Source organism: Acomys russatus, chromosome 11 (genome assembly GCF_903995435.1).
Source record: "Acomys russatus chromosome 11, mAcoRus1.1, whole genome shotgun sequence".
In the NCBI taxonomy this organism is placed as follows: domain Eukaryota; kingdom Metazoa; phylum Chordata; class Mammalia; order Rodentia; family Muridae; genus Acomys; species Acomys russatus.
In genome coordinates, this window is record NC_067147.1 from 53,609,491 (window position 1) to 53,634,095 (window position 24,605).

Genomic DNA, 24,605 nt, shown 5'->3' on the forward strand with positions numbered 1-24,605 from the left:
AGCATCCAAGATGCAATGCAGAAACCAGAAACCATGATTAAAAGGGAGGCTGAGAGAGATGCTGGGTTCTATGGCAGAAGACCTACAACCTTGCAAGGTGCAAGAAGCTTTTTCCCAATCCTTCCCTAAGGGGCCTAAAGCAGCAAGCAACAAGTAGTCCATGTAGACCTTCAGAGACTGCTAGACACTGGGCCCAGCTGTGGACATTTCAGGAGGCCCAAACACTAACATGAACCCCAATTAAAGTGACAAATGGAACCCTTGCCCCAGCCTCCTTCACAGGAACATTGTGCTGTCAAGTGACAGCCAGACATCGTCACCCATTAGTAATCACAAAACTAGGGTGGAAACACTTGACAAGTGACAGAACCATGCACTTCTGGGGACCTCCTGACCCCCAACTCCCAATATTGAGACAGTAGTCCTCTGAGCGCCTTACCGTCTAAAGCCTATTTCATCAGATGCCTCATCAGGCACCTCCTGTTGTGTACTGCTCCTCATCCTAATCCTCCCCAGACCTCTTTGCCCAGTGGAAGAATACTTTATTGAGGCCTCTGGCCTATGATCAGGGCTCAGCTAGCTCCTGGAATAGCCCATCCCTCTCATGTACAGGATACGGGATGGGTAGAGGAAAATAAGGGTCATAAACCATACCCATGTACCACGAGTGGGTTCGTTTCCAGAAGCAGCAGCCCTCATCCCTCATCCGAGATATGATAGGGAATGTTATAGCTTCAAATGTCCCATGAGCACGGATGGTTGTCACGGCTGTACACCTCCACCTTCACATGCTATGGATGAGTGCTAGCGTTAAAACCTAGTTTCTGGAATACATGTTACAGGAGGCACAAAGAAAGAGACAATGTTAAAAATGCATCCGTGTGTGGGGCTCTCTCCAGGCATCACATTAACAGCCACAAGTGTAGAAAGCGTTACACATTTCTGCTCTGTCTTAGTCAAACAAACAAACAAACAAAAAACCCAAAGAAGCAAAACTCAAGAGCCTCAAGATTTCCAAATAACTAAAGAAATATTATTTAGAGCAATAGTTCTCACGCTTCCTAATGCTGAGAGCCTGTAATACAGTTCTTCGTGTTGTGGTGACCCTCAGCCATAAAGTCATTTTGGTGCTACCTCATAACTGTAACGTTGCGCGGTTAACGACTCCGAATGTAAACATCTACTACGCAGGATGTCTGCTCTGCGAGCCGCAGGCTGGGAACCACTGCTTTAGGATCTCATCTAGGATTCACTCTGAGGCTGCAGGTTGATCGCACAGAGGGTCCTTGTGAACCCTGCTTTGTCGCCAAGGGCACAACTATGTGCCACACAAGGGGGATGGACAACATTGCAGAATCCGAAGTGCTTGTGCGCATCCTCACAGTGCTGGCCACGTACCCGTGTTCCCCAAAAACTAGAATAAGCACAAATTTCATCTGAAAGGGGGAAAAAAAAACCCTGCTGGAACATACTGAAGATTCAATTGTTACAGTTCTTATTCTGGCACACTATTTCTGCAAGTATTTCCCTGTGTCTGAATATGGCAGACATAACCAGAGCCCGCAAACACATACATGCTGCAACTTGCTTGTCAAACACACACATTGGAACATCCTGACCTAATGCACACACTTGAGCTCATTTACAGGACAGGAAAGCCGTGAAATTTTGTTATTTATAAGGCGTAAAATGCATATTAGTTTTGCAAATATTTAAAAAACTATCACACACTCACACATGACCTGCTCTGCACTAAGATAGTTAGTAATTGTACAATATAAATATTAAACTCTAAAATGTACATTTTCTATTTATTAACAATATATGTGAATCAATCTTTTGATATTGGGTTCTGATATTTGAACTTCATAGTGCTCTTTCCTGGGGGAGCAATTAACTTCAGAGGCTTATGTCTCCAACAAAGACGTGACTGAAGGAGCTAGCTGAGCCAGAGAACATTGGGTCCTTGCTCCTAAGGATGCTCATCTGACCGTGGGTAGGGCTTACATCCCTCTCTGTAACTGAGATTTCTGACTGTAAGATTGCATGCTTTTTTCTTTCTTGTACATAATGTCACCTCAATAGTAAAGAACATCAGAATGCCAATGGTCTTCCCCCCAAAAAAACTGCATTATGAAGGCAGAGGATCCAATACCTAAATGTCTACAGCTGTTGGTATAGACTACCAACTCCACTCTTCCCGCTGCCCGGCAGAGCTCTGTGCACTTTTGTGGCAGCTCCTTGGGTACCTTCTCCCACCACATCACCTATGTGACCTCGGCATGCTCTGACACACCGCCTGAAGATCTGAGCTAGGACTTGTCAGCCTTAGCCACCTGTCCTGCTCTGTTGACCACTCACCCAGGCCCACAGAATCCCCTTACCTCTGAACAAAGCAGCCCCGTGGGGTCAAGAGGATCGAGCTGGATGTGGGAACCAGACAGATGGTTCCTCTCCCCGTTTAGAGAAGATGAAATGCTAACAGAGAAAAATTAGAGTGATGTTTTGTTCTCAACCGAAAGAGGCCACCCATCCCATTGGCCTGGGGTGGGAACCGCGTGACATCGCCCAGGCACATGTGACCTACTTTTTGCCCAGCTCCCCTTGTGCCCTTGGAGGGGCACCCAGCACTCGTGGGCTGTCACTTCAGCCCCCAACAGGACTGAACAAGCCAATGTGCCTGCAGGACATATGCACAGCAGCTCAGGCTGAAATGGGGAAGGGGGATTGGCTAGCATTAATCCAGGCACAGCTTTTCATATACGACATTGCTCTTGTGCTGACCAGCCATGTCCAGCTTGGGCAGAGGCAGGTCCTTAGCCATTGACTATGGGGCTGCCTTGGACTGACTGGAGATACGCTTCCAAGTTCATAGGAAATTCCTCACCAGAACTAGGTAACCAAAATGATACCAACGGGAAATTCTCACCTTCCCTATTCTTAATTAATTGTAGTTAGCCCTGCGAAGCAAGCCTATACATACAGTCAGAAGTGGATGAGCATCCTAAGTCATTTAAGGTGGTCCAGATGTAGGCTGTGGTAAGCAGGATGCAGGGCTCAAGTAAGGAAGGACCCTGAGGCTCGAGTACTTGAGACCTCAATGGAGGGGTAGCATGCATATTGACCACCATCAAATTGGGCATGTCTGCTACTAAGCAGGAAAGAGAGCTATCCCACGCTACTTGATACTTATATGTTAACTTTATCCTAGCAACTTCTATAAGATCAGAGGAGGTAAGAACCAGAACACTAGCAAGCGTTATATGAGAAGGATAAGGGCAGGAGGAGCTATTATGGACTGTGCTAGAAGGCAGACTGTACAGTGGAAGAAGCTGGCCACTGTGAGCACAGAACTTGCTAGTAACTCTTCAATGCCCACCACAGCACAGAAACGAAAACGGTGTCCTGAAGCCTCACCAAGCAAATACTACAAGCAATGGATATCCATTGCAGAGAAATAACGTAATTAAGTGCTCCCCTGAAAGACCAGCAGCCTGAGATCTACAGTGTTGAGAGGGGCGCTGCTTAGGTTCCATCACTGTATCTTTTAAACAAAATAGGACCAAACTGCCCACATCTATCCTCCCTTTTTGCGTTTAGTATTCCACAGTAAACACTTACCTAGATTAACGCATTTAGGTTTAAGTAATAGTACCAAATTCCTGGTATTTCACTTTCTCTGTAAGATTTCAGGTACTCCATTTTGTGTTTTAGTATGTAGGTCTATAGTGAGTCTACAATAGTTAAACGTGCCAGATATTTTGAGTTGGTGTATTGAGCAACGTTGTAGTACTATTGCTGAGGTTTGGGGCACATGTTTCCCCTCAAATATGTATGCTCTAAAATCAATCTCCAGGCTAGCTGTGATAGTACACACCTTAAATCTAGCCCCCAGGAGGCAGACCCAGCCAGATCTCCATGCGTTCAAGGCTAGCCTGGTCTACATCAAGTTCCAGGCCAACTAGAACTACATAGTGAGACCCTGCCTTAAAACAAAACAAAACAAAACAAAAAACAAAAACCCAAAACAAAAAACAAGAAAAAGGGCAAAATCAATCTCCACCATGCCAATATAGAGGTGTGTGAAAGGTGATTAGGCTGTGCCCTCCATCTGCATAACCCAACTAGTGTCTCACAGAGCGACTAGTTTGGCCCTCTTTGCCATATGGTCCTCCAGTCACATGAAAACATAGAATGTTCTCTACAAAGGATGCAGTGTTCAAGGAGGCTTCATCTGGAAGCAGCTGTATCCCTACCAGACATGAACAGATGGCCTGGCACCTTCACCTTGACCTTCCAGACTCTAGAACTCCAAGTAGTAGATTTACGTGAGCTGTGGCTTATCTAGTCCTGGGAATATGTCCTCTTTGTCTTGTGCTCTCCCTGGCATGTATATTTATAGCATAACATTTCTGGGCCAAAAATACATAATGATGTCAGGTATGCTTGCCTGCAGTCCCAGAACTCACAGTAGCTGGTACCTGAACCTGAATGGCCGCTCACTCATTCAGGGAAGGTGTGCCTGGGAAAGACCATGCACCTTCACGCAGGGGGCATAGCACATCCTAGAGGGAGGCTCTGGGCATGGCAGAGACATGGCTGTAGGAACCAGGTCCTTCAGGAGCTTGTTGGTCACACCAGCGATCACAGAGCTGGGCGGAGTCGCTGCCTATTAGGATCAGCCTCTTCTGGGTAGAGGCGGGAGAAGGAGCCCTCTGTCTCACCTGGGAATCAAGGCCAACAGCAGCAGGCACCTAGCCAACCCAGGACACTGACCCAGCAGAGGTGGGGTTGTAGAACTCTGACCTCCAGGCATCCCAAGGCCCTTAATATCTTGAACTCAGAGTATCTAGGATTACCTCCATGAGACCTTTACAAGACCTACAAAATCGGGCTCTGGAACATCTCCTCTTGGAAGGAGTGGAGAGCTCACCAGGTTCATAAGGCCCACCAAGTTCGTCTCTTCCCAAGTGTATATAAGTATTCTACCCCAATAACTGCATGGAGTGGGGTGGGAGCTATCAGGAGAGAGTCTTCAGTGGTGATAGCTGCCAGCCCATAATTTTCCCATGCTCCTGTAAGTAGCTGCTTACCTATGCTGCTGTAATTCCAATAAACTCATTAGCTCACCAAGACACAACTGGATACAGTCATTCCGTTGGTCTGTCATTGACTTCTCTATCTGAGATGAATAAAACCAGACTCTTCAGGAAAAGTCACATGACACCGGATGGCCTGTTTTTGCTCCCTCTTGAGGCACCATGCCCGGGGCCCTGACTCTGCAAACCCTTTCCCCCCTTGACCAACCACTCACAGTTATGTTGTCTGGCTCAGCCTGGCCCAATAAGGGCCAATCCATGACATTCTCTAGGGACTGGGGTCTCAAAGTGGGGGTGCAGGCCAGGACAGAGGAACAGAGGGGGTATCTTAGAGAGTGCCCCCTAAAGTATTTCTCCCACTCAACTAGAGTAATTCTCCAAGAGCTAACCCTCTAGTCAGCTGCTCTGTGGCTCTACCACTACCTGCGCGCGGAGCCCAGGTGCCGTCTTGTCCCCACCGTCTGTGCACTAAGACCTTTTTGTGCTCCATGGCCCTTTCTAGCCCTTCTCTGGGAGCTCCCATTGGGTTTCAGGTTAACATGCAGTCTGGGCTGCAATGAGCCTTGGGAGGCACTGAAAGAAGAGAAAGTAACCTTGCGGCCTTACCTCTCCCGCCGTCATTGGCTTTCCAGAACTCATGGCGTTCATCCAAAGTTGCAACAAGGGCAGAAGTCTCTCTCCACTGCCACGTGCCTAACTACAAAGCACCTGCCCTTTCATCTACCCATTATTATCAGAAGGCACTGTGAATGGCAATGAGCAGCCCAAAATAAATAATTCTTTCCAACATAGTATGAGAAAACAGAAAATCGGGATAAAACCCCATGGCAACCATCAGTATTCTGGAGACTTCTGTTCTTCAGTCCCTAAACCTGTGCTTGCCTCATGATTCCTGGTTGCTCAGGGCAGCTCCAGGAGAGGGATCCAGCCTCTGTGGACTCCTTTTGGGTGGTCTGGGCAGAGGGTGTACAAGCTCACAGCTCTGGGAAGGAATCCAAAGTATTTACAGAACCTCAGGGCCTAGTAGAATGGAGCTGGAAAAAGAGAGTGCAGTGGCACTGCCAACATGGATGCTCCTTAAAGGTGAACCTGGCTCTGGCTACCATCGCATCTGATGAACAAACAAACAGAGGGGCTTTTAGGGCCACTCACCTTCCCCCATAGGCAGGCTCTATGGTTCAAAGCAGGTCCATAGATCCAAATACTGAAACGCACTGTGGCTCAGAGCACCGTCCACCAAAACTGGAGGTCTCTGGCGGGGCTGGCTTGGCTGGAGCTCACCTACCTGAAAGAGAAACATAGTGGAGTGTGAACCTGAACTCCAAGGCCTTGATCTTAGGACCAGGCCCTTGGCAGTCTTTCTTTTCACATTCAGCAGAGCAGCAAATGTTTCTGAAAATGGCCAAACCTAAGACCTATGTGGGGAGGTTATGTACCAACAAAGATGCCCTTGAGATGATGGCAGAGCAGCACAGTAGAGGCAAAAGAATGCCAAGAAGGTATCCATTTCACAACACGCATCCCATGGCTGATTTGCTTAGAATTTTAGCATGTATATCTTCTACTTATAATATTTAGCATATATGTCCGCACAGGTCAAAATGACAGTTATCAGATTACATGCTAAGTGTATTGCTGGTTTTCTATGTTCACAGCTCACAAATGTAATAACACCAGTCCCTTCAATTCACCCCTTTGTAGTATTGCTGCTGGAGCCCCCTTCCACACTGTCTGGTCCTCTCCAGCCTCACTGCAGTCTCAGCCTGGGCTTCTGGCGTTTCACTTTTGGAAGTCAGGTTTGGTGCCAACAGCAGACATTTGATTGCTGGTCACAGCAGCATTTCCCCATTATCGTCCTCACTGTTTGTTACTCTATCTACGTGTACACATCCATGGCATCCACAAGTGATTGGCAGGGATGCTTAAAAGGTGGCTTATACTTGGACCTGTGAGATCAGTGCGCCGACAGCGGTCACAGCCTGGGCTGTGTCTGCCTTTCCCGGAGCTGGCCAGCGAAGCAGCTGAGGGAGGCTGTCTCCAGCAGGTGTGTGCTACTCACCCAAGTTCCAAGCCAGGCAAAAAGACAAGACTGGTGCAAAGGGATTCCATGCCAGCCAAGGGTGAAAGACGCCTACCCCACCCTTCTCCCCAGGTCCTGCATCTGGGAAAGCTGCTGCAAAAATGAACTCTGAGTGCCAGGGTATGGACCTGGGCCCTGAAGTCAGTGTGTGGGATACTGAGGTCACGTGAATGTGTACAGAGCATAGGAGCTAAGGTAATACTTAAAAAGTTACACAGTGGGGTAGGCAGATGCCTCAATTGGTAAATGACTTGCTTTATAAGCACGGAGACATGAGTTCAGCCCCAAGCACTTGCGTAGAAAGCAAAGTGCAGTGGCACCTACTTACAGTCCAGAGCTGGGAAGGCAGAGGCAGGAGGATTCCTGGGGATTGCTGGGTATTCTAGCCAGACTGGTAAATTTCAGTGCAAGACTCTTGCAAAAATAAATAAATAAATAAATAAATAAATAAATAAATAAATAAGATGGTGAACAATTGAGGGACATCACTAATATTAATCTCTTGACTTCTACATGCACATACATGTGTGCACTTGCACACACTATGAACACACACACACACAGTATTAAATAAAGTAAGAGTCAGGTATATGGTATTTTCCACCTAATCCCAGCACAAGGAAAGCCAGAGCAGGAGGATGACAAATTCAAGGCTAGCCTACAATATGTAGTGAGACCTTCATTCAAAACTCCAAGGGCTAGGGACATGGAGCAGTAGTAGAGTGTTGGCCTAGCATTCACAAAACCTGGGTTTGAGCTCCAATACCATACAGGGGAGTAGGACTCAAAGAGATCCTCCACTCTATTAACTATTGCGACATTAGCTTGTATTCATTTTCACCCCATTCCCACCCTCGGAGCTACCCTGATATGACACTGACACTGAGTGATTGAAAGGGCACAACCCTACATGCACGCATACTGAAAAACAGAGAGAAGCCGTGGAACCAGGACTGGAACCTTCAAGTGGGTGAGTGAAGCAAAGCAGGAAAGAAAACTGAAACCTACGCCATGAGCAGTGAACACCTCAGGGCCCTGCTCATGCGGCATGCTCAGGTGTACTGCAGGAATTAATGACAGTCACATCCCAAGAGTCACAGTGAGACCTCTGGGACAGACTCCAACCCACTGGGCCTCTCATCACTAGTCACCATGAAGATCTCAAGGAGAAAGCATGGGCCTTCCCAGTGCCCTGTGCAAGGCCCTCCGAATTCTAGAAGCAAGGGCAGTTTTCTCAAATCAGAATTGAGAATTCTCCCGCCAATCAGCATGAAGCCAGGAAAAGAACATTAGGATTCAGCAGTCCTGATGATGTCACGGTGAAGCAGCCAGAGCACTGTGTTGGTGGGGGGACAGTAAGGCCAGGCCCTCGGTGTTTGTGTTTCTTTCCCTTGCAGCTGAAGTGTGGGCTTCATACAGCTGGCTCTGAGTTTCCTAGTTCCTGCGTGCTCATCAGCCAACAACTTCACTGTGAGCTGAGTGCTTGAGAAAGAAGGGAAGCACTGTGGGGTTCTAGCAGTGGTGGCAGCGGCAGCCATGGTGGAGATGGCAGAAGCAGGGGCAGCACACAACCCCAGGAGAGAGGCCAAGAGTGAGGGCCAATGGGCTTCAGGACCAAAGCACCAAGTCCTGGGCCTCCAGTGGAGGTGAGGCGTACGTGAGAATAGAACTGCTGGTCATGGAACAAAGGTGCTTCAGAGGGGCTGGGGCAGTGGCCGAGGAAGGTTCTAGAGCTGTGTTGGAGAAGCATATGAAGGATGGGAGAGTGGAGCTGAGCTGATGTCAGAAATGAGAACTAAGCCACTGGAAGACACCCTGTGCTGGTCTCCTCTTCGGAGAGCCCACTTGGGGCTTTTGTTTGCTTGCTTGTTTGTTTACTTGCTTTTTAAAGATTACAGTGTCTGAGTGTCTTGCCTGCATCCAGTGTGTGCATCACATAGATGCAGTGCCTGCAGCAGCCAGAAGAGGACGTCAGATCCCCTGGAACTGAAGTTACAAGTGGTTGTGAGCCACAGTGTGGGTGCTGGGAATTGAACCGGTGTCCTCTGTAAGAGCGACAAAGGCTCTTAACCACCAAGCCACCTCTCCAGCCCCTTGTGTTTTTGTTTTTGTTTGTTTTTGTTTAAAGGTGCATTTTGTTGGCCAGCGGGAAGGGATGCTTCTGGGGACAGATGCTTGCTGATGACCCCAGGTCATCTAAAACTGGTTAAGAATAATAATAGCGCCAGAGAGCTGAAATGTGGGCTCCCCCACCCCCAGGGCTCCCTAGAAACTATGGAGGTGAGCTCTTCAGAAAGAAGGCTGGGCCACAAACCTCTAGAATCCTGGGTAAAAAGATAGCAAGAATTGATCAAAGTATACCTCTGAGTGATAAATGTATAAACTCAAAGCGACCCTCTTCCTACAGATCTGCACAGGAGAAGGACACAGCCATGATGCCTTTCTTGGTCTGATGTCCAGAACCCCTTCAGCCCCGAAGCTTATAACCCTGCTGTGTGGGAAGGAACTACCTATGTCCCAGGGAGAGAAACAGTACTGCCAGGGGTCCAGGCCCGTGGCTCTGACCTCTGCCTATGTGCTTGCTATTCCAGCACATGGCTATATGCCTGGGCCCTGGAAGCATCTGGCCAGGCTCAGGGGCAAGCCAAATATGAAATCCTGGTGAAATAGTATTTCCTGTTGGTTAACCCCTGCTCCCTACAGCCCATCTAGCCAATCCGGAAAAGTCCAGAGCTAGGCCGCTCATCTGAACACACTAAGAAACCAGTAGAAAGAAGCCCGAGCAGAAAGGAAGCACCTGGGCAGGCAGCTACTTGCAACTCGCCAGCACTCTGAAGCTTAGTGGCCATTACAGTGACCATCAGCTTGGCCTCTGCTTGCTTCACTGTGAAACCCCTACTTTTTTTTTCAACTTGAATATTAATGTTTGTGTCTTTTACAGAAAAGTACAAAACTGTTCTGGGAACTAAAGAAAAAAAATGCAGCATACTAACAAATACAAATGTGATTCCTATTGTTTGGTGCCCTTCCTCAAGGATCATAGTGTGATGAGTGTGGCTGCCGGCTGGCCATGGTTTGGCCCATTGTCTCCACTTGCTGGATAGAGACAGCCCCATGGTGTACCACATGTTGAGAGGCTAGCATTTGAGGTGGCCCACAAGCCTGCCCACATGAGCCCTAAGTGGCTGTTTCTGTGAAAATCAATTTGGCCACATTACTTTCTTCTCACGGTACTGGATGTGTTCGATGGCTTGTCACTGAAGAGAATCCCAGGACCATGGTTCACCTTGGAACATGGCACGGTAACAGATTCTCCAAAGTTTGGTTCCTTTTAGCGTGGTGCCTTGAAGCCTGTGTAACAAAGCACTCGGGGTGAAAACTGTGATAGTCTTTAGAGAGTTCTGCTACTTCTATGTTATTGTGAGGAAGACTTTCAATGACCAAACCTATCGTGTGTGTGTGTGTGTGTGTGTGTGTGTGTGTGTGTGTGTAAAATTTCTCTCAATTGTGTTCATGGAGTCATTTTTCTAAACTCAGTGAAACTTGATAGTGTAGATAAATTTATTGAAATAGAAAATAAAACCTCAACGTATTTTCAGTTTTCTCCTTGTCTCTACAGAGAATCCTGTTCTCTGTAGCCATGAAGGCCACAGACCTGAGGACAAGGAGAACTGGGATGGGAAGGGTGGCTCACTTCTTTTCTCACCAGGAAAAGTGGAGCACACGCCTCACCATAGTTCTTTCCAGCTGCGTGACTATGGTCCATGGTAGGGTTTGCAGGGCCAAACAAATACTAAACATCAGACTCCAAAAGTACCCAGGTGCTGTGGCACAGTCACTATAACCCAATGAGATGAGACCAAAGGGCTACAGTGAGCACACCCTTGTTTACCACCATTCTGCATGATCACAGTACCCAGGAAGGCCCCCAGGAGCCCTGGGATTACAGTAGTGGGGCAAGAAATGAGGCTGGGTCTCTGAGCAGCAATCCCAGACTTCTGGAGGAAGACCTATGACAACCTGGAAAGCCAGAGTCAGGTCCTCAGAGCAGCCTAGCTACAAAGAAGCCCTCAGAAGACCTTTGAACAGGGCCAGGAAAGATGGACAAGACTGGGCAGGATGGACTCTAGGGATGCAGGCTGAGGAATGCCCTAGGGATGCCCACATTGGAGCACTGTAGAGGGCCAGCTGCTGAGCTGGGGAGGTGCCTGGACCAGGGAAGGGAAGGAGGCGGTAAGGGATGCTTGTTCATATACAATAGGGACAAAGCAGATGGTGACTCCATTGATTCCTCTCCCACTAGGGGAAAGCCTAACCCTGAAATATGTTCAGCATCATGCTAGCTTATGTCATTATTTTGCCAAACTCCCAACTACTGAGAAGTATCTCCCCTCACTAAGAATATGCCTTTCATAAATAACAAAAGACAAGTCTTTCATTAGAGAGGAGTCTCCCCAATTTTATGGCTTGGGCAGGGACAAACTGAGGAAGCCCTTGGCTGTTCAGAGCATAGCCCCTCAATCTTCTTAAAAGTCCATTCCAAGACTGGATGGGAAACATGGATTTGTGTGTGCGTGCGCGTGCGCACACACACACACACACACACACACACACACACACACACACACACACACACACACACACACCCCTTCCTGATGGTGCAGCCTTCTGGCATCATATTCTTTAAGACTCCTGTCTTCACTCCCTCTAAATGAACTTGTTTGTAGGTTGAGGTTCTGTCTTTATATACAGTGACATCAATGCACGGCTTCTATCAAGCTGTGTGTTCAAGAACTTTCCAGAGAGGGGCTTTTAGCTGTTAGATACACAGGAGGGAGCCAGAGTACTTCTAAGGAGCCAGGACACATGGCACTCAGGCCTGCAGGGTCCAGATGTGTTGCCTTGGTGCACATCTGCATAGATGCTGTGGTGAGGCAGTGAGTCTAATGGAGTGGTCACTGTCTCAGCACAGACCTTATCTAAATGAGACACGAGGTACCTCAAGAGATAGGTCATAGGACCCAGATGTGGGCCCTGGAAAGATCAGGTGAAAGTGGCCTCCTATTGCTCAGGGCTCAGGACAGTACCTGGGGCTACAGGCTCACATTCTCTGAGACAAACAACCTCTTGGAACACTAGGCAGGGCAGGGGGAAGGGATGAACAAAGATGAGAACAGGGCACTGGGCTGCAGCCGTATGTCAGGCAAGCAAGAGCCAATTGTCACAACCTGGTGACACAGGGTTCCGAAGGGCTCTGAAACACCACTTTTCAGTTCATAGACTGTCAGGGAAAATGGGGCTCCCGTTTGTTAAGTGTGACAAATATAGTGGCTTCTAGAACGGGCAGGAGGGTGGGTTCCAGACAGCAGAGGCCCAGGGCACCCGAGCTGACCAAGAGAGTCATCTGCAGGCACCAGAGCCATAAGAACTTTTTGGAGCTTGCTCTTTCTGTATGTGGGTTTCCACTGTGCACTGTAAGATGCACAGACAGCTTCAAGTGGCCAGGCTGCGCACTGCATGTGGCTAGGAGAACTCCCCCTGAGGCTTTCAGCACATAGGGTTTGGAAGTATACCACACAAAGTCCAGCGATGATCCCTTTAGGGAGGGAGCAATGCAGTCAGCCCGGTAAGAAAGGGGCTCATGAAGCAAGGGCAGGAAGGCCACTGCTGAGCCAGGAGCTGAGATGGGCAGTTAGGAGCAACTCACAAGCTCTGAGCAAAGGTATGTACCTTCTTTCTCCACAGGCCCCCAAGATGTTTATAATCTCAGAATGTTAAGACCCGCAAACTCAACCCACTCCCCGACCTCCCAGAGTCTAGCCACAGGCTTGTAGAAAACTTAGGGGCTAGATGTGCACAGGCAGACACATGCCTGGGCTCTGGCTACCAAGACACATTGCACACCAAGAAAACTTGGCCACACCGACTGATGGCAAAGTTCTTAGCACCCTGGTTCATGGAGAGGCTCTTCCATTACTGGGCAGCCAGTAGGCAGCTGGCGTAACCCACTGCCTATGTGGTTCCCCAGCCACGTGTGGGTGGGAATCTCAATAGGACGAGAGGTCAGGGAGTAAAAGTACTTGTGAGGTATAGGGGTGCCTGCCGGCAGTGAGGAGTCTTAGGGGACTCAGGAGAAGATGGCAAGTGCAAGGCTACATGCTCCAGCATGCGTGAGACCAGGGATGAATGAGGAGCCAGGGCCACGTGGCCATGAGGGTCGTAGGGAGCCACCCTGGGTGGGAACCGTAAAAGCCACTGCTCCCTATGAGCTGTGAATAGTGACCGGTCCTTTTGCAAGATAAGATGGTTTTGGTCAGAAGCCCCATAGTGAAGCCATCTAAGGAATGACCTTTCACCGAGTGAACTTTCCTCTTACTCCTTTCTGCTTTCTACTACTGTCCCTGCTTACTCCAGGGACAAGGTCGAGTTTCGTGCCTGGGCAGAAACACAACAAACAAGCACACACTGAAGAAAGGCTTCTGCTTCCGAAACATGAAACCCTCAAGTCAACTGAGATGTAGCTTCAGGCATGCTAGCTCTGACCCTGAGTTGATGGATGGAATACACTAGGGGCTCTCTACATGGAGAACTACACAGGTCACAGCTGTAGCCCCGATCTGTGCCCTGTGCATGGGGTGCTAACCCCAGATACAGCTCCAGCCTCTCCAAAGAAGGCTGGCTACTGTAGTCTGCAGTGTGTGGTCAACAGGACTTCCGTACTGAGCAGGTTTAGAAAGGCACACTCACAGTCTGGGTGCTTCCGCTTGATGATGACGCACTGACTATGTGAAATCGGTGCCACTAGGTGGCAGCAGAGCACCGAGGCCTGCTCAAGCACCTCTCCTCAAAGTCAAAGCTGTGTCCCGGCCTTGGCTGTATCCCAGCACTGAGGCCTCCAGACACCTGCTTCCATAATTCTAATAAGGGAATCACCTACACTTGCTCACCTTATTGTCCACAGCTATTTCTATCTCCCAGGGCGGAAGGGAACAATACTACAAAATGGACGCTAATTCCTTCCAGGCTAGTCTAGAAAGTGTACATGGGCTCGACTAAGTCATTGTGACAGGGTGCCACAGTGTTTGTGTGTTACCACTTTCCCGGATCATCAACACTTTCCTGTGACACAGTTCACTGTCGCATCAAGGCTTGTGCACTGTACGTGGCATCAAGACCCAGTCTTGATGTGAGGGTTGGGAGGTTCCAAGGCATCAAAGACCAAGTGTAGGAGGGCACAATTTTCTAATAGTCACCCCTGCCTGGGTCACCAGGGTGTGCTGGCCCACAGCCCTGTAGCCACGGTGGCCTCCAGGCTAAGATCTACATGACCATGAGAGCTGGAAATGAGTGTTGTCCAGGCTGTAGGACTAAGCTGCCCACTGAGCAGAGCCTGCGATTGAAAGGGGCACTGAGAGGGATGCTGGGTTCTATGGAAGAAGACCTACAACCTTGCAATGTGTACGAAGCATTCTCCTAACCCTTCCCTAAGGGGCCTAAAGTAGCAAGCAGCAAGGAGTCCCTGCAGACCTTCAGAGACTGCTAGACACTGGGTCCAGCTCTGTCCATTTCAGGAGGAGGCCCAAACAATATCATGAACCCTAATTAAAGTGACACATGGAACCCTTGCCTCAGTTTCCTTCACAGGGCCATTGTGCTATCAAGTGACAGCTGGACATTTTCACCATTACTAATCACAAAATTGGGGTGAGATACTCGGCAGGTGCCAGAGCCATCACTTTAGTTTCTACTATGCTCTTGGAAAGGAAAAGTCAGGTAGGATCTCTGAGAAAACCACTCCAACCCCAGACAAATAGCCCATGGGAAGAACTGTGGAGTCAGCCTGCCATCAAGGACTTGAGGTCACAGAGAGGTCTAAGCCCCTTATTTCTACTGTAAATGGATGGACAGGTCAGTGACACACCACCCACCCACCTCCACCAACCAAGTACTGGCCCCATTGGTGGTGCTGTGCTGGGTCAGTAGGAGTGATGTGCCGCACAGTCCCGCCTTCCCAGCATCATCAGTAAACAACATCCAGAAGAGTCTCTCTTCCTGGGAAAACTGTAACACACACTCACAGCCTTCCTCAGAGTGAGGGCAGCCCTCCTTGCTGACCCAGGGCAGTGCTCAGGATTTTGAATGCTTTTGTTTTTTTTAATAAGCCTTTTCTTTTCTTTTTTCTTAGACAGGGTTTCTCTGGGTATCCCTGGCTGTCCTGGAACTAGCTCTGTAGACCAGGCTCTTGAGGACTGGCATCAGAGGCATGCACCACCACCACCCAGTGTCTCAATAGACTTTTAAAGATCAGATTTAGGCTCACAAGAAATTGATTACCAGGTATCACCTTGGAGACGTACAGTCCCTTCCATTATCAACATCTTGTACACTTGTTACAAGCACTATACCAACTGCGACACGTCACTCTCATTGAAAAATACGGAGTTTACATCAAGGTTTTCCTTTGTCACATATTCTTTAGCTTCAGGCAAAGGTATAATGACATGTGCCCATGATTACAGTGTCACACAGACACATTTCACTGCACTAAAAATATATGCTCTGTAACGTGTCTCCTCATCCTTCCCAGCCTTCAGCCTCTTGGCAATCACCCATCTTTGTTCTGCTCTGTAGCTGGGCTTTTTCGAAACCGCCATGTAGTTAGAGTCACACAGTGTACGGCATATTCTGTTCAGCTTTCCTTAGTAAGCATTTATGATTTCTCCATGTCTTTTCATGGTTGGTAGCCCATTTCTCCTTAGCACTGAATACCATATTGCCTGAATGTGCCACAGTTTGCTTATTCCTTCACCCCATTGAAGTATATCCTGTTGCATTTAAAATTTTGGCAATTATGAATGAAGCTGCTGCAAACATCCATTTACAGATCTCTGTGGGGGTATAACTTTTCAACACATTTGCGTAGATATCAAGGAGCATAATTGTGGGGTCATAAAATATGAGAATATCTCATTTGAGAGAGAGAGAGAGAGAGAGAGAGAGAGAGAGAGAGAGAGAGAGAGAGAGAGAGAGAGAGAGAGAGCTGGTAACGTCTTTCTTCACAAATGGCTATGGGGGTATGGAAGGGAGAGAGGGAGGGAGGGAGAGAGGGAGGGAGGGAGGGAGGGAGGACCAATGAGCATGAATTCTTATTTCTCCCCATTTGTTCTAGATTGCAGTGTTGTCAGTGCTCTGTACTTTTGGCCATGTAGTGATCTCATTTTAATTTGCATTTCCCTAATGAGATATGATGTGGAAATCTCTTCTCTTTGCTACATATGTATCCTTTCTGATGAAGAATCTGAATTTAAGGAATTTTCTGTGTTTTGTATGGCGGCCCTGTAACTGAGGTATCCTCTGTAAATATTTCTGGGGCTTGTTTTTCAGTCTCATAGCCAGCAGCATACTCTATAAAGCAGAAAGCTTTTAACAAAATTTACCGCTTCTTTCCCCCATAAATCAGTACTTTTAACATCCTATCAGAAAAACCAAACGCCAACTTGATTTTCCCCCCACTAGGCTACTCTGGGCCCACTGTTTCCCTCCGTACACTTCAGAGTCACTTTGTCAATGTCTGAATATAACTAAGAGAATGTTTATTTGTATTGTGTTGACTCTGCATCGTTACGGCAAAGTGTCATTTTCACAGTATATAATCCTTGAATATGGAATATCTCTCCACGTATTTAATTCTCCTTTGATTCATTTATCAGCTTTTCTAAGTGTGCTTCATATAGATTGTGTGGTGTGTGTGGTGTGTGTGTGTGTGTGTGCATGTTTTTACCTAGGAATCATGAGGTCTGCTAATGTGGCACTGTGTTCTAATTTTAATTCTGCATGTTCATTACTAGTATACAGGACTCCGACTTATTTTTGTATGTTAATCTCCTATTTGAAAACCTTTCTGTAGTGATCTACTAGCTTTGTGAATTTTGTGTAGTTTTTCTCTATTTACAATTTTTAATCTTAGATGTTCTCCTGACGGGCAGATGTCAAAGGCTAGACTGCCAGCCTACAGTTCTACCTGGAAGTGTTGGGAGCTTTAGGAAGTGGTACCTAGTGGGAAGAAGTTGGCTCAGAGGAGGTGTGCCCCTAATGAGAATTGGAACCTACTCTGTCTGTCTGTCTGTCTGTCTGTCTGTCTGTCTGTCTGTCTCTCTCTCTCTCTCTCTCTCTCACACACACACACACACACACACACACACACACACACACACACACACACGAGTCAAATTATCTCCTTTCTAAGAAGTTACTTTGTTTTCAATCTTTCCTTCTACTTCATTAGGTCTTATCATTGCAATTTAATTTTCATCTACTTCAAAACAATTTTGAATTTCTCTTTACCACTTTCTCTCTCTAAGGAACTTCTAGCATCTCTTATGACACAGGTCAGTAACTTGGCACAGGTGAGTGGGCTCTGGTTCAGAACAAGAGTCCCTCTGACTCCAGTGAGCCCACTTCTGCTCCCAGGTCCTCCCCCTCATCCCGTCTGCCCTTCTGGCTTGCTTTCCCTTTGTAAAACAATCCCATGGGCTCAGAGCTCTCTACTGAAAGCGCCTGGAGCAGGACCTGCTTCCCAGTCTGAGTCCTGAACTGTAGGATCATCAGAATAAATTCTAGACAGCGATACAAATGGAAGATGATCCATCCCACAGGGCACCATTTGCATTAGCAACTTCTCCTCTTGCTCTGATCAGTTACTGATAGAGAGGGGAGAGCCTAAGGGAGAGGGAGGTTTGTTGCGGCACAGTCTGTCATGGCGGGGAAGTCCAGGCGGCTGGCCACACTGACTCCTCAGTGAGGAAGCAGGGGGTGCTGGCTGCCACTGTTCAGCCAGCGTTGTTCTTTTCTATGCGGTGTAGGCCTAAGCTCAAGGAATGGTGCCTCCCACCTTAGCTAACCAAGACAGTCTCTCACAAGCAAGGCCGAGACTAAGCTAATCTACACTGTTCCTCACAGGCCCATCCAAGGGCGTGTCTCCTAGGAGAATCTAGATCAGTTGGCTTGATAGCCTTACTAACTACCACAACATCCTATGTTTATAGAGCGCTGCAGTGAATAAACCACTTATATGATTTAATCAAAAGTAAGAACTCATAAATGGAAAGCATTCCCAGAAATTAACTTTTTTTTTAAATTTCTTTTTTATTTCATGTGCATTGGTGTTTTGCCTGCATGTATGTCTGTGTGAGGGTGTTGTATCCTCCAGAACTGGAATTACAGACAGGTGTGAGCCGCCATATGGGTGCTGGGAATTGAACCAGGGTCCTCTAGAAGAGCAGGCCCAGAAATTAATTTTTTATTTTTACTCAATAGTTATCCCATCCCTTGTATCCTCCCATTCCTCCCTCCTTCCCATTTTCCCCTTACTCCCCTCCCCTATGACTGTGACTGAGGGGGACCTCCTCCCCCTGTATATGCTCATAGGGTATCAAGTCTCTTCTTGGTAGCCTGCTATCCTTCCTCTAAGTGCCACCAGGCCTCTCCATCAAGAGGACATGGTCAAATATGGGGAATCAGAGTTCGTGTGAAAGTCCCCACTCTCCACTCAACTGTGGAGAATGTCCTGTCCCTTGCCTAGATCTGGGTCGGGGTTCAATGTTTACTACACATATAGTCCTTGGTTGGTGCCATAGTTTGAGCAGGACCTCTGGGCCCAGATCCACCCGTCATAATGTTCTTCTTGTAGTTTCTAGGACCCTCTGGATCCTTCTATTTCCCCAGTCTCCCATGCTTCTCTTGCCTAAAGTCCCAATAGGATGTCCTCCCCTCTGTCCCACTTTCCTGATAAGTGAAGACTTCATGGGACATGCCCCTTGGGCTAGTGTCCAGATATAAGTGAATATATACCATTTGACTCTTTCTGCTTCTGGGTTAACTCACTCATTATGACCATTTCTAGTTCAATCCATTTGTCCACAAATTTCGGAAATTCCTTGTTTTTAATAGCTGAGTAGTATTCCAAAGTGTAAATGTACCACAGTTTCTTTATCCATTCTTCTACTGAGGGACACTTAGGCTAAATGTGACTTTCCCAAGAGGAAAATCGGCTGTGCACACAAATATAAAATTCTCAAAGAATAATTAGGAAGGAATGTTGGGGCTCCTAGAGCATGCAGGCAGCATCTGCAGGAAATGGCTGCTGCTTACACTGGCACATGAGCAGCAGAAGGCAAGGCCAAGGCTGATCCCTGGAGGATAGGGCCGGCCCACAACTCAGGGTCAGCAGATGTATTCTGGGAGATAGGGACCCACACCTGAGACCATGGCCATTGGAGGCCTGCTCTGCAGAGAACCTGCCACTCCCACTCCCACTGTTAATCCTGTGACTCAATTCCTCTCAGTTTTGGCTCTTCATTCTAAATGGGGATCATGAAATACCCACCTTTCAGGGCTGGGGAAAGTACTCTATAATTTGCAAAATGTTACACAGATGAGGGAATTTTAGGCGTTATTTCCCTCATATGATCCTAAAGTAAAAATAGGAGACAAAAGAAAGGCATTTCCTGGCTTAGCACCAAATGATACCAGGATACCACTGTCTGCTGGTAGAGTGCAGGTGCACTCTGGGTAAGACATCGCAGAACAGAACCTAAGCGCTGTTCCCCAGTCTGCAGACTGAGGGTAGCCCCCAGCAGCCCGAGCTCTCTCCCTCACCGCACTTTATAACCATTGAAGAAGCCAAACAGCAGTGCTGAGTCACTTATCCTGTGTCTGTCACACTGGCAGTGTGGCCGGGTCTCTGCCAGCAGGCCAGCCTTCTTGTACTGTTCATCAGATGGGTCACACTTACTCTGAACAGGGTTGACATCTATCTCAGGCAAAATTAGCCAGGGGATTACTGTCCCTGAAGGCATGAAGGAATTTTCTTGATGTCTCTTCATGCCATCCTGCCAATTCTTCTCTCAGTTTCCTGGTTCCAGGATGCACAGGCAAGGCAGAGGGAGATGCCACCCTACACACAGACAAGGTCAGATGCAGGGCTAGGCATCTCACCTACTTAGAATCACGTCATGAGCACGCTGGCATTTGTTTCAACTGGGGACAAAAAGGGAAGCAAGCAGCATTCTCTTCAAGCACTTCGGGCTCCACACTGACCTTGTGAGCTGAGAGAAACCCGACCTCTAATCTTGGCCACCCCTTCTGCTAGAAGCCCAGATAAGGACATGGGAGGAGGAAGATCTTCTCTTTGCCTGCTTGCTCCTGCCTTGCTAGGCCACTCCTTCACTGGCAATCGAGCCTACCTGCTCAGGACTCCAGTGTATATTGAAGGCCAGCTAAGACACCCAGCCTCATGGATTAAACATCTACTGGACTCTTGAACCTTCCAATGGTAGACAACCATTGTTAAACTAGATGAACCGCAGCCTGTAAGCCATTCTAACAAATCCCCTTTATCTATCTATTATCTATCTACCTATCTATCTATCTATCTATCGAATAAGATTCAGTCTCTAAGTTCTGTTACTCTAGGGAAGCCTGACTAAAACAGTGCACAGACTCCAGTGGTCCACTACTGACCGGGCTGTCTGAAGTGAATGTTAGGGGCCTATGGTTTCTGAAGGCAAACCTCTGGCCCCACTGTCATCTTCGCACTGTCCAGCTCCAAATGCCTCCTTGCCACTACTACCTCCCATCTAGAATGCTCAAATTACTTTCCTCCCCTTGATCTGCCTTGGGTAGGGGGAGCATCCTGCTCCCCCACGCGTGCAACCAGAAGGTCAAACATATATCTTTTCCTATAGGAGCCAGGCCCCTGGTAGGGGACAACGTTAGGCCCTGCAATCTCATAAGGGCACAGGACAAAACTTGGGCAGCTGTGCTAAGTTTCTGGTGTGATGGTGTCCCATGTGGCCACCATGGTGCCAGGATAAGGATGTCCAAAAGCAATTCAGGGATGCCTGAGGCCTTAGCATACATATAGCCACGGGAGGGGAGGATGTAAACTACTCCCCCACAACAGGGTTGTATATCACTGTGGGGTCAAGCAATGAGGGAATCTTTGCTGGCAGTATCAGACATCCTTTGTTAACTTTCACTGTCAACGTGATTAAATTTAGAATCACTTACAAGATATACATATCTGGGCCCCCATCTGCTTGGCCTGTCCTAGAGCCCATACACCTATCTTCTGTCTTCAGGGAGTGGTCCCCAGTCCCTCCTGGAGTTACAGATAGCTGGGCATGCTTTTTGATGTCATGGCCCAATCCATAATCCACTTTCTCAATGTGAGTTGGGCATACACATCTCTGAAGATTGCTGAAGAGGACTTCAGGGTGGAGGGGTTGCCCCTCCCCTTTCTCTCCAGCTCCTCAGTGCATCAGAAGTCTTGTTCTTCATGAAACATGTTCTTTATGGCCTCTTCGCAGGTTTCCTGCAATGTTCACCAACATTATTTGTTTCAATTAATCTATATGCCTCTAAGAACAGACACCCCTGTCCCTGGTGTACTGCTGCTTAAATTATGTCTCTTCTGGAGGCTTTTTGAATTAAGATGATGCAGATGACGGTTCTTAGCAGTCTTCCGGTTGTAATAAATCACCAGAAGACTGGTGTGTACTATCTTTAGGCTCAAAACTCCCTTTCTAAAGTACTGGTAACATTTCCAGCCCAGAGTGTCACATAAGGCCGGATCTTACTTCCCAGTCTTATCTATGGAGGGCGCCACAAAGGCCAGGTGGGGCTGAGGGCTGCTTGCCTTGAGGTCCAGGTACAGAAAGGAAGTGGGGAGGGGGCAGGGTGGGGGGAATCCAGTCATGTGATAAAGCAAAGAAAAGCTGAGGGCCAGAAGATTGGCTTTGGGCTGGTGACAGGCCCAAGGGCCAGCTCCTATAAGCAGCTCAGGCCCAGAAGCGAACTGCGCATCACTCGCGGGAGCAGAGGCTAAAGTACATAGCTGCTTTGTATTTATGTGAGACTTATCCTGCAATTTCTCCGTTGTCTGTAATTACCCTGTGTCACTACATAACACTTGCAGGGTAGCTAAAGGGCAATAACCATGGAAACCAAGTAGTGTTCTCTAACTTGAGAAAGTGGTGGGGAGAGGGGTGTGTGTGTGTGTGTGTGTGTGTGTGTGTGTGTGTGTGTGTGTGTGTGTGTGTGTGTATCAACCAGGTGGGGCATTCTGCTTTCTGCTGTCATCTTCTCAGGTTCTCTCCTGCCCTTGCTCAGACCAATCAGCTCTCTTTGGCCCCATCTGCCACTTGTTCTCACTGATAGCTACCCTCTGCTAAAATGTCACTCTGCTGGTTCCACCCTGACCATGTAACTGTACACGCACCACTGGAAAACAAACGTCACCAAGTACATGCCATCGTCACATACAGGCTACACAGCCCAGAGGTCGCAAGTCTCCTTTCCAGTCTGGTCAAAATCTCAGATTTTCAAATGTAGCCTTTACAACCAAAACTGTCTGGGATGTTGCACACTTTGTCTTCATGCCTCTCCACTCTCACAGGGCTGATGACAGCAGCACCTTAGGGAAGGACTTTTTTGCTGAACCTCACAGGTACCCACAAGTACCCAGCGCTGGCCTCTGTGGGCTGTCTTCTCTCCCTCCTCCTGTTTGTGTGTGACGCCTCAGATGTTGCTGCTTCTCCAATTTCCAAAAGAAATCTAGCTTTTTTCTTCCCTTTTGCTTGTCCTGTGTTGTAAAACTCAGAAGTAGCTTCCCCCATGCCTGCCACCCCTAACTTACACCGCGTACTCTGCCTTCGTTCTTTTCTCTTTCTTCTTTCTTTCTTTCTTTCTTTCTTTCTTTCTTTCTTTCTTTCTTTCTTTCTTTCTTTTTGGTTTTTCCTGGGCTTGCTCTATAAACCAGGCTGGCCTTAAACTCATAGAGATTCACCTGCCACTGCCTCCCTGAGTGCTGGGATTAAAGGCATGCACCACTATGCCTGGCTTAAATTCTCTGATCAGTATGGGAGTTTTGACATGCTCTGTTTCCCAACCTGGGCTGGTTCACCCCTCCTTAAGCAATCTTTTGGTTGCCCATTTCCAGGAAGTCACCATGTTGATGCAGAACTTAGTGCAGACACCTGGTCCGCATAGCCCACTGTAGCCCAGGACTCTTGGACTCAAGCGATGCTCTTACCTCAGCCTCCCAAGTAGCTGGGACTATGAGCATGCACCACAGTACCTGGCACTCTTTTTTTTTTTTTTTTTTTTTTTTTTAAGAAAATGTTTTTATGTGTTTGTGGTGACGTGTATCTGTGTACCACATGATGCAGTGCCCATGGGTGCTGGAAGAGGACATTAAATTCACTGGAACTAGATGTGCAGGTGGTTGTGAGCTCCCATGCGGGTGCTGGAAGCTGAACCACGGTGCTCTGTAACAGCAGCAAGAACTCTTATCCGTAGAGTCACATCTCCAGCTGCCCCCCCACACACAGAGCCACATCTCCAGCTGCCCCCCCACACACAGAGCCACATCTCCAGCTGCCCCCACACACACAGAGCCACATCTCCAGCTGCCCCCCCCACAGAGCCACATCTCCAGCTGCTCCCCCACACACAGAGCCACATCTCCAGCTGCCCCCACACACACAGAGCCACATCTCCAGCTGCCCCCACACACACAGAGCCACATCTCCAGCTGCCCCCACACACACAGAGCCACATCTCCAGCTGCCCCCGCACAAAACCACATCTCCAGCTGCCTCTGCCCCATGCTTTCATTCCTGCTTCCCTAAATCTAAACAGCTCAAGACAGCTTGTGGCTTCCCAGACTCTTACACTGAGCCCTCACTCTCACCTTGGCAGGGTTGTCCGCAGGGATGGAATGTCCCTGGCCTTTGAGGCTGCTAGCTTCTGTACCTCATGGCTCCTCCTGTCCCTAGTTGCACTCCAGCACAATCCCTGTTTGTTCCTCTGTCTCTCCTCTTCTACAGAGGCTGGAACACCCATGCCGGGCCTGACCCTCTCCTCTGTCTACCTGTGCTCCCTCAATAGTCCATGCTGTTTCTAGCCACACGTGCATCTGCCAACCAACCACAAGTCCACAGCTCCTTTGTCTTCTCCAGATGCCAGGCGCCTCTCAACCTGAAAGGCTCGCCTCAGTTTTTGCCTCAGTGCTGACTGCCTCCCTGTGACGCCCTTCTCACTGTTTAGAGGGCCTGCCTTCTCCTCAGAAGACGATGAAAAGCCTTAAGCTGCTACCCATAGTCAGTAAGCCAACAGTAGCCAAACAAGGGCTTTGTGCCAGGCTCTGGTGAGGCTTGGGACAGATTCACCAGTGACCACACTGGCGGTTGGTGGTCTGTCCCCAGAGATGGCCCTCCAGAGGGGACCAGGACCACCCGCTACAGTCACAGGGTTCTACCCACCACTGCTTCTTGCCTGAGCCCAGGCAGTCTCTTAACTGGTCTCTAGTCACACTCTGAGTCTCACCTACCCAGAAGTCACAGTGACTCTGTAACAAACCATCA

The 24,605-nt window shown here is 48.3% G+C and overlaps 1 protein-coding gene across 8 annotated transcripts in view; it reads right to left on the bottom strand.

The window, feature by feature from the left end:
- Window positions 1–24,605, bottom strand: part of Pcbp3 (poly(rC) binding protein 3) — an 80,144-nt gene that overhangs the window by 54,224 nt on the left and 1,315 nt on the right. For all 8 annotated transcript variants that reach the window (XM_051153283.1, XM_051153281.1, XM_051153282.1 and 5 more), the window contains exon 2: window positions 6,252–6,384. In XM_051153283.1, coding sequence (XP_051009240.1) covers window positions 6,252–6,261 — 10 coding nt within the window. In that variant the 5' untranslated portion in view covers window positions 6,262–6,384. The remainder of the gene's footprint in view (window positions 1–6,251; window positions 6,385–24,605) is intronic.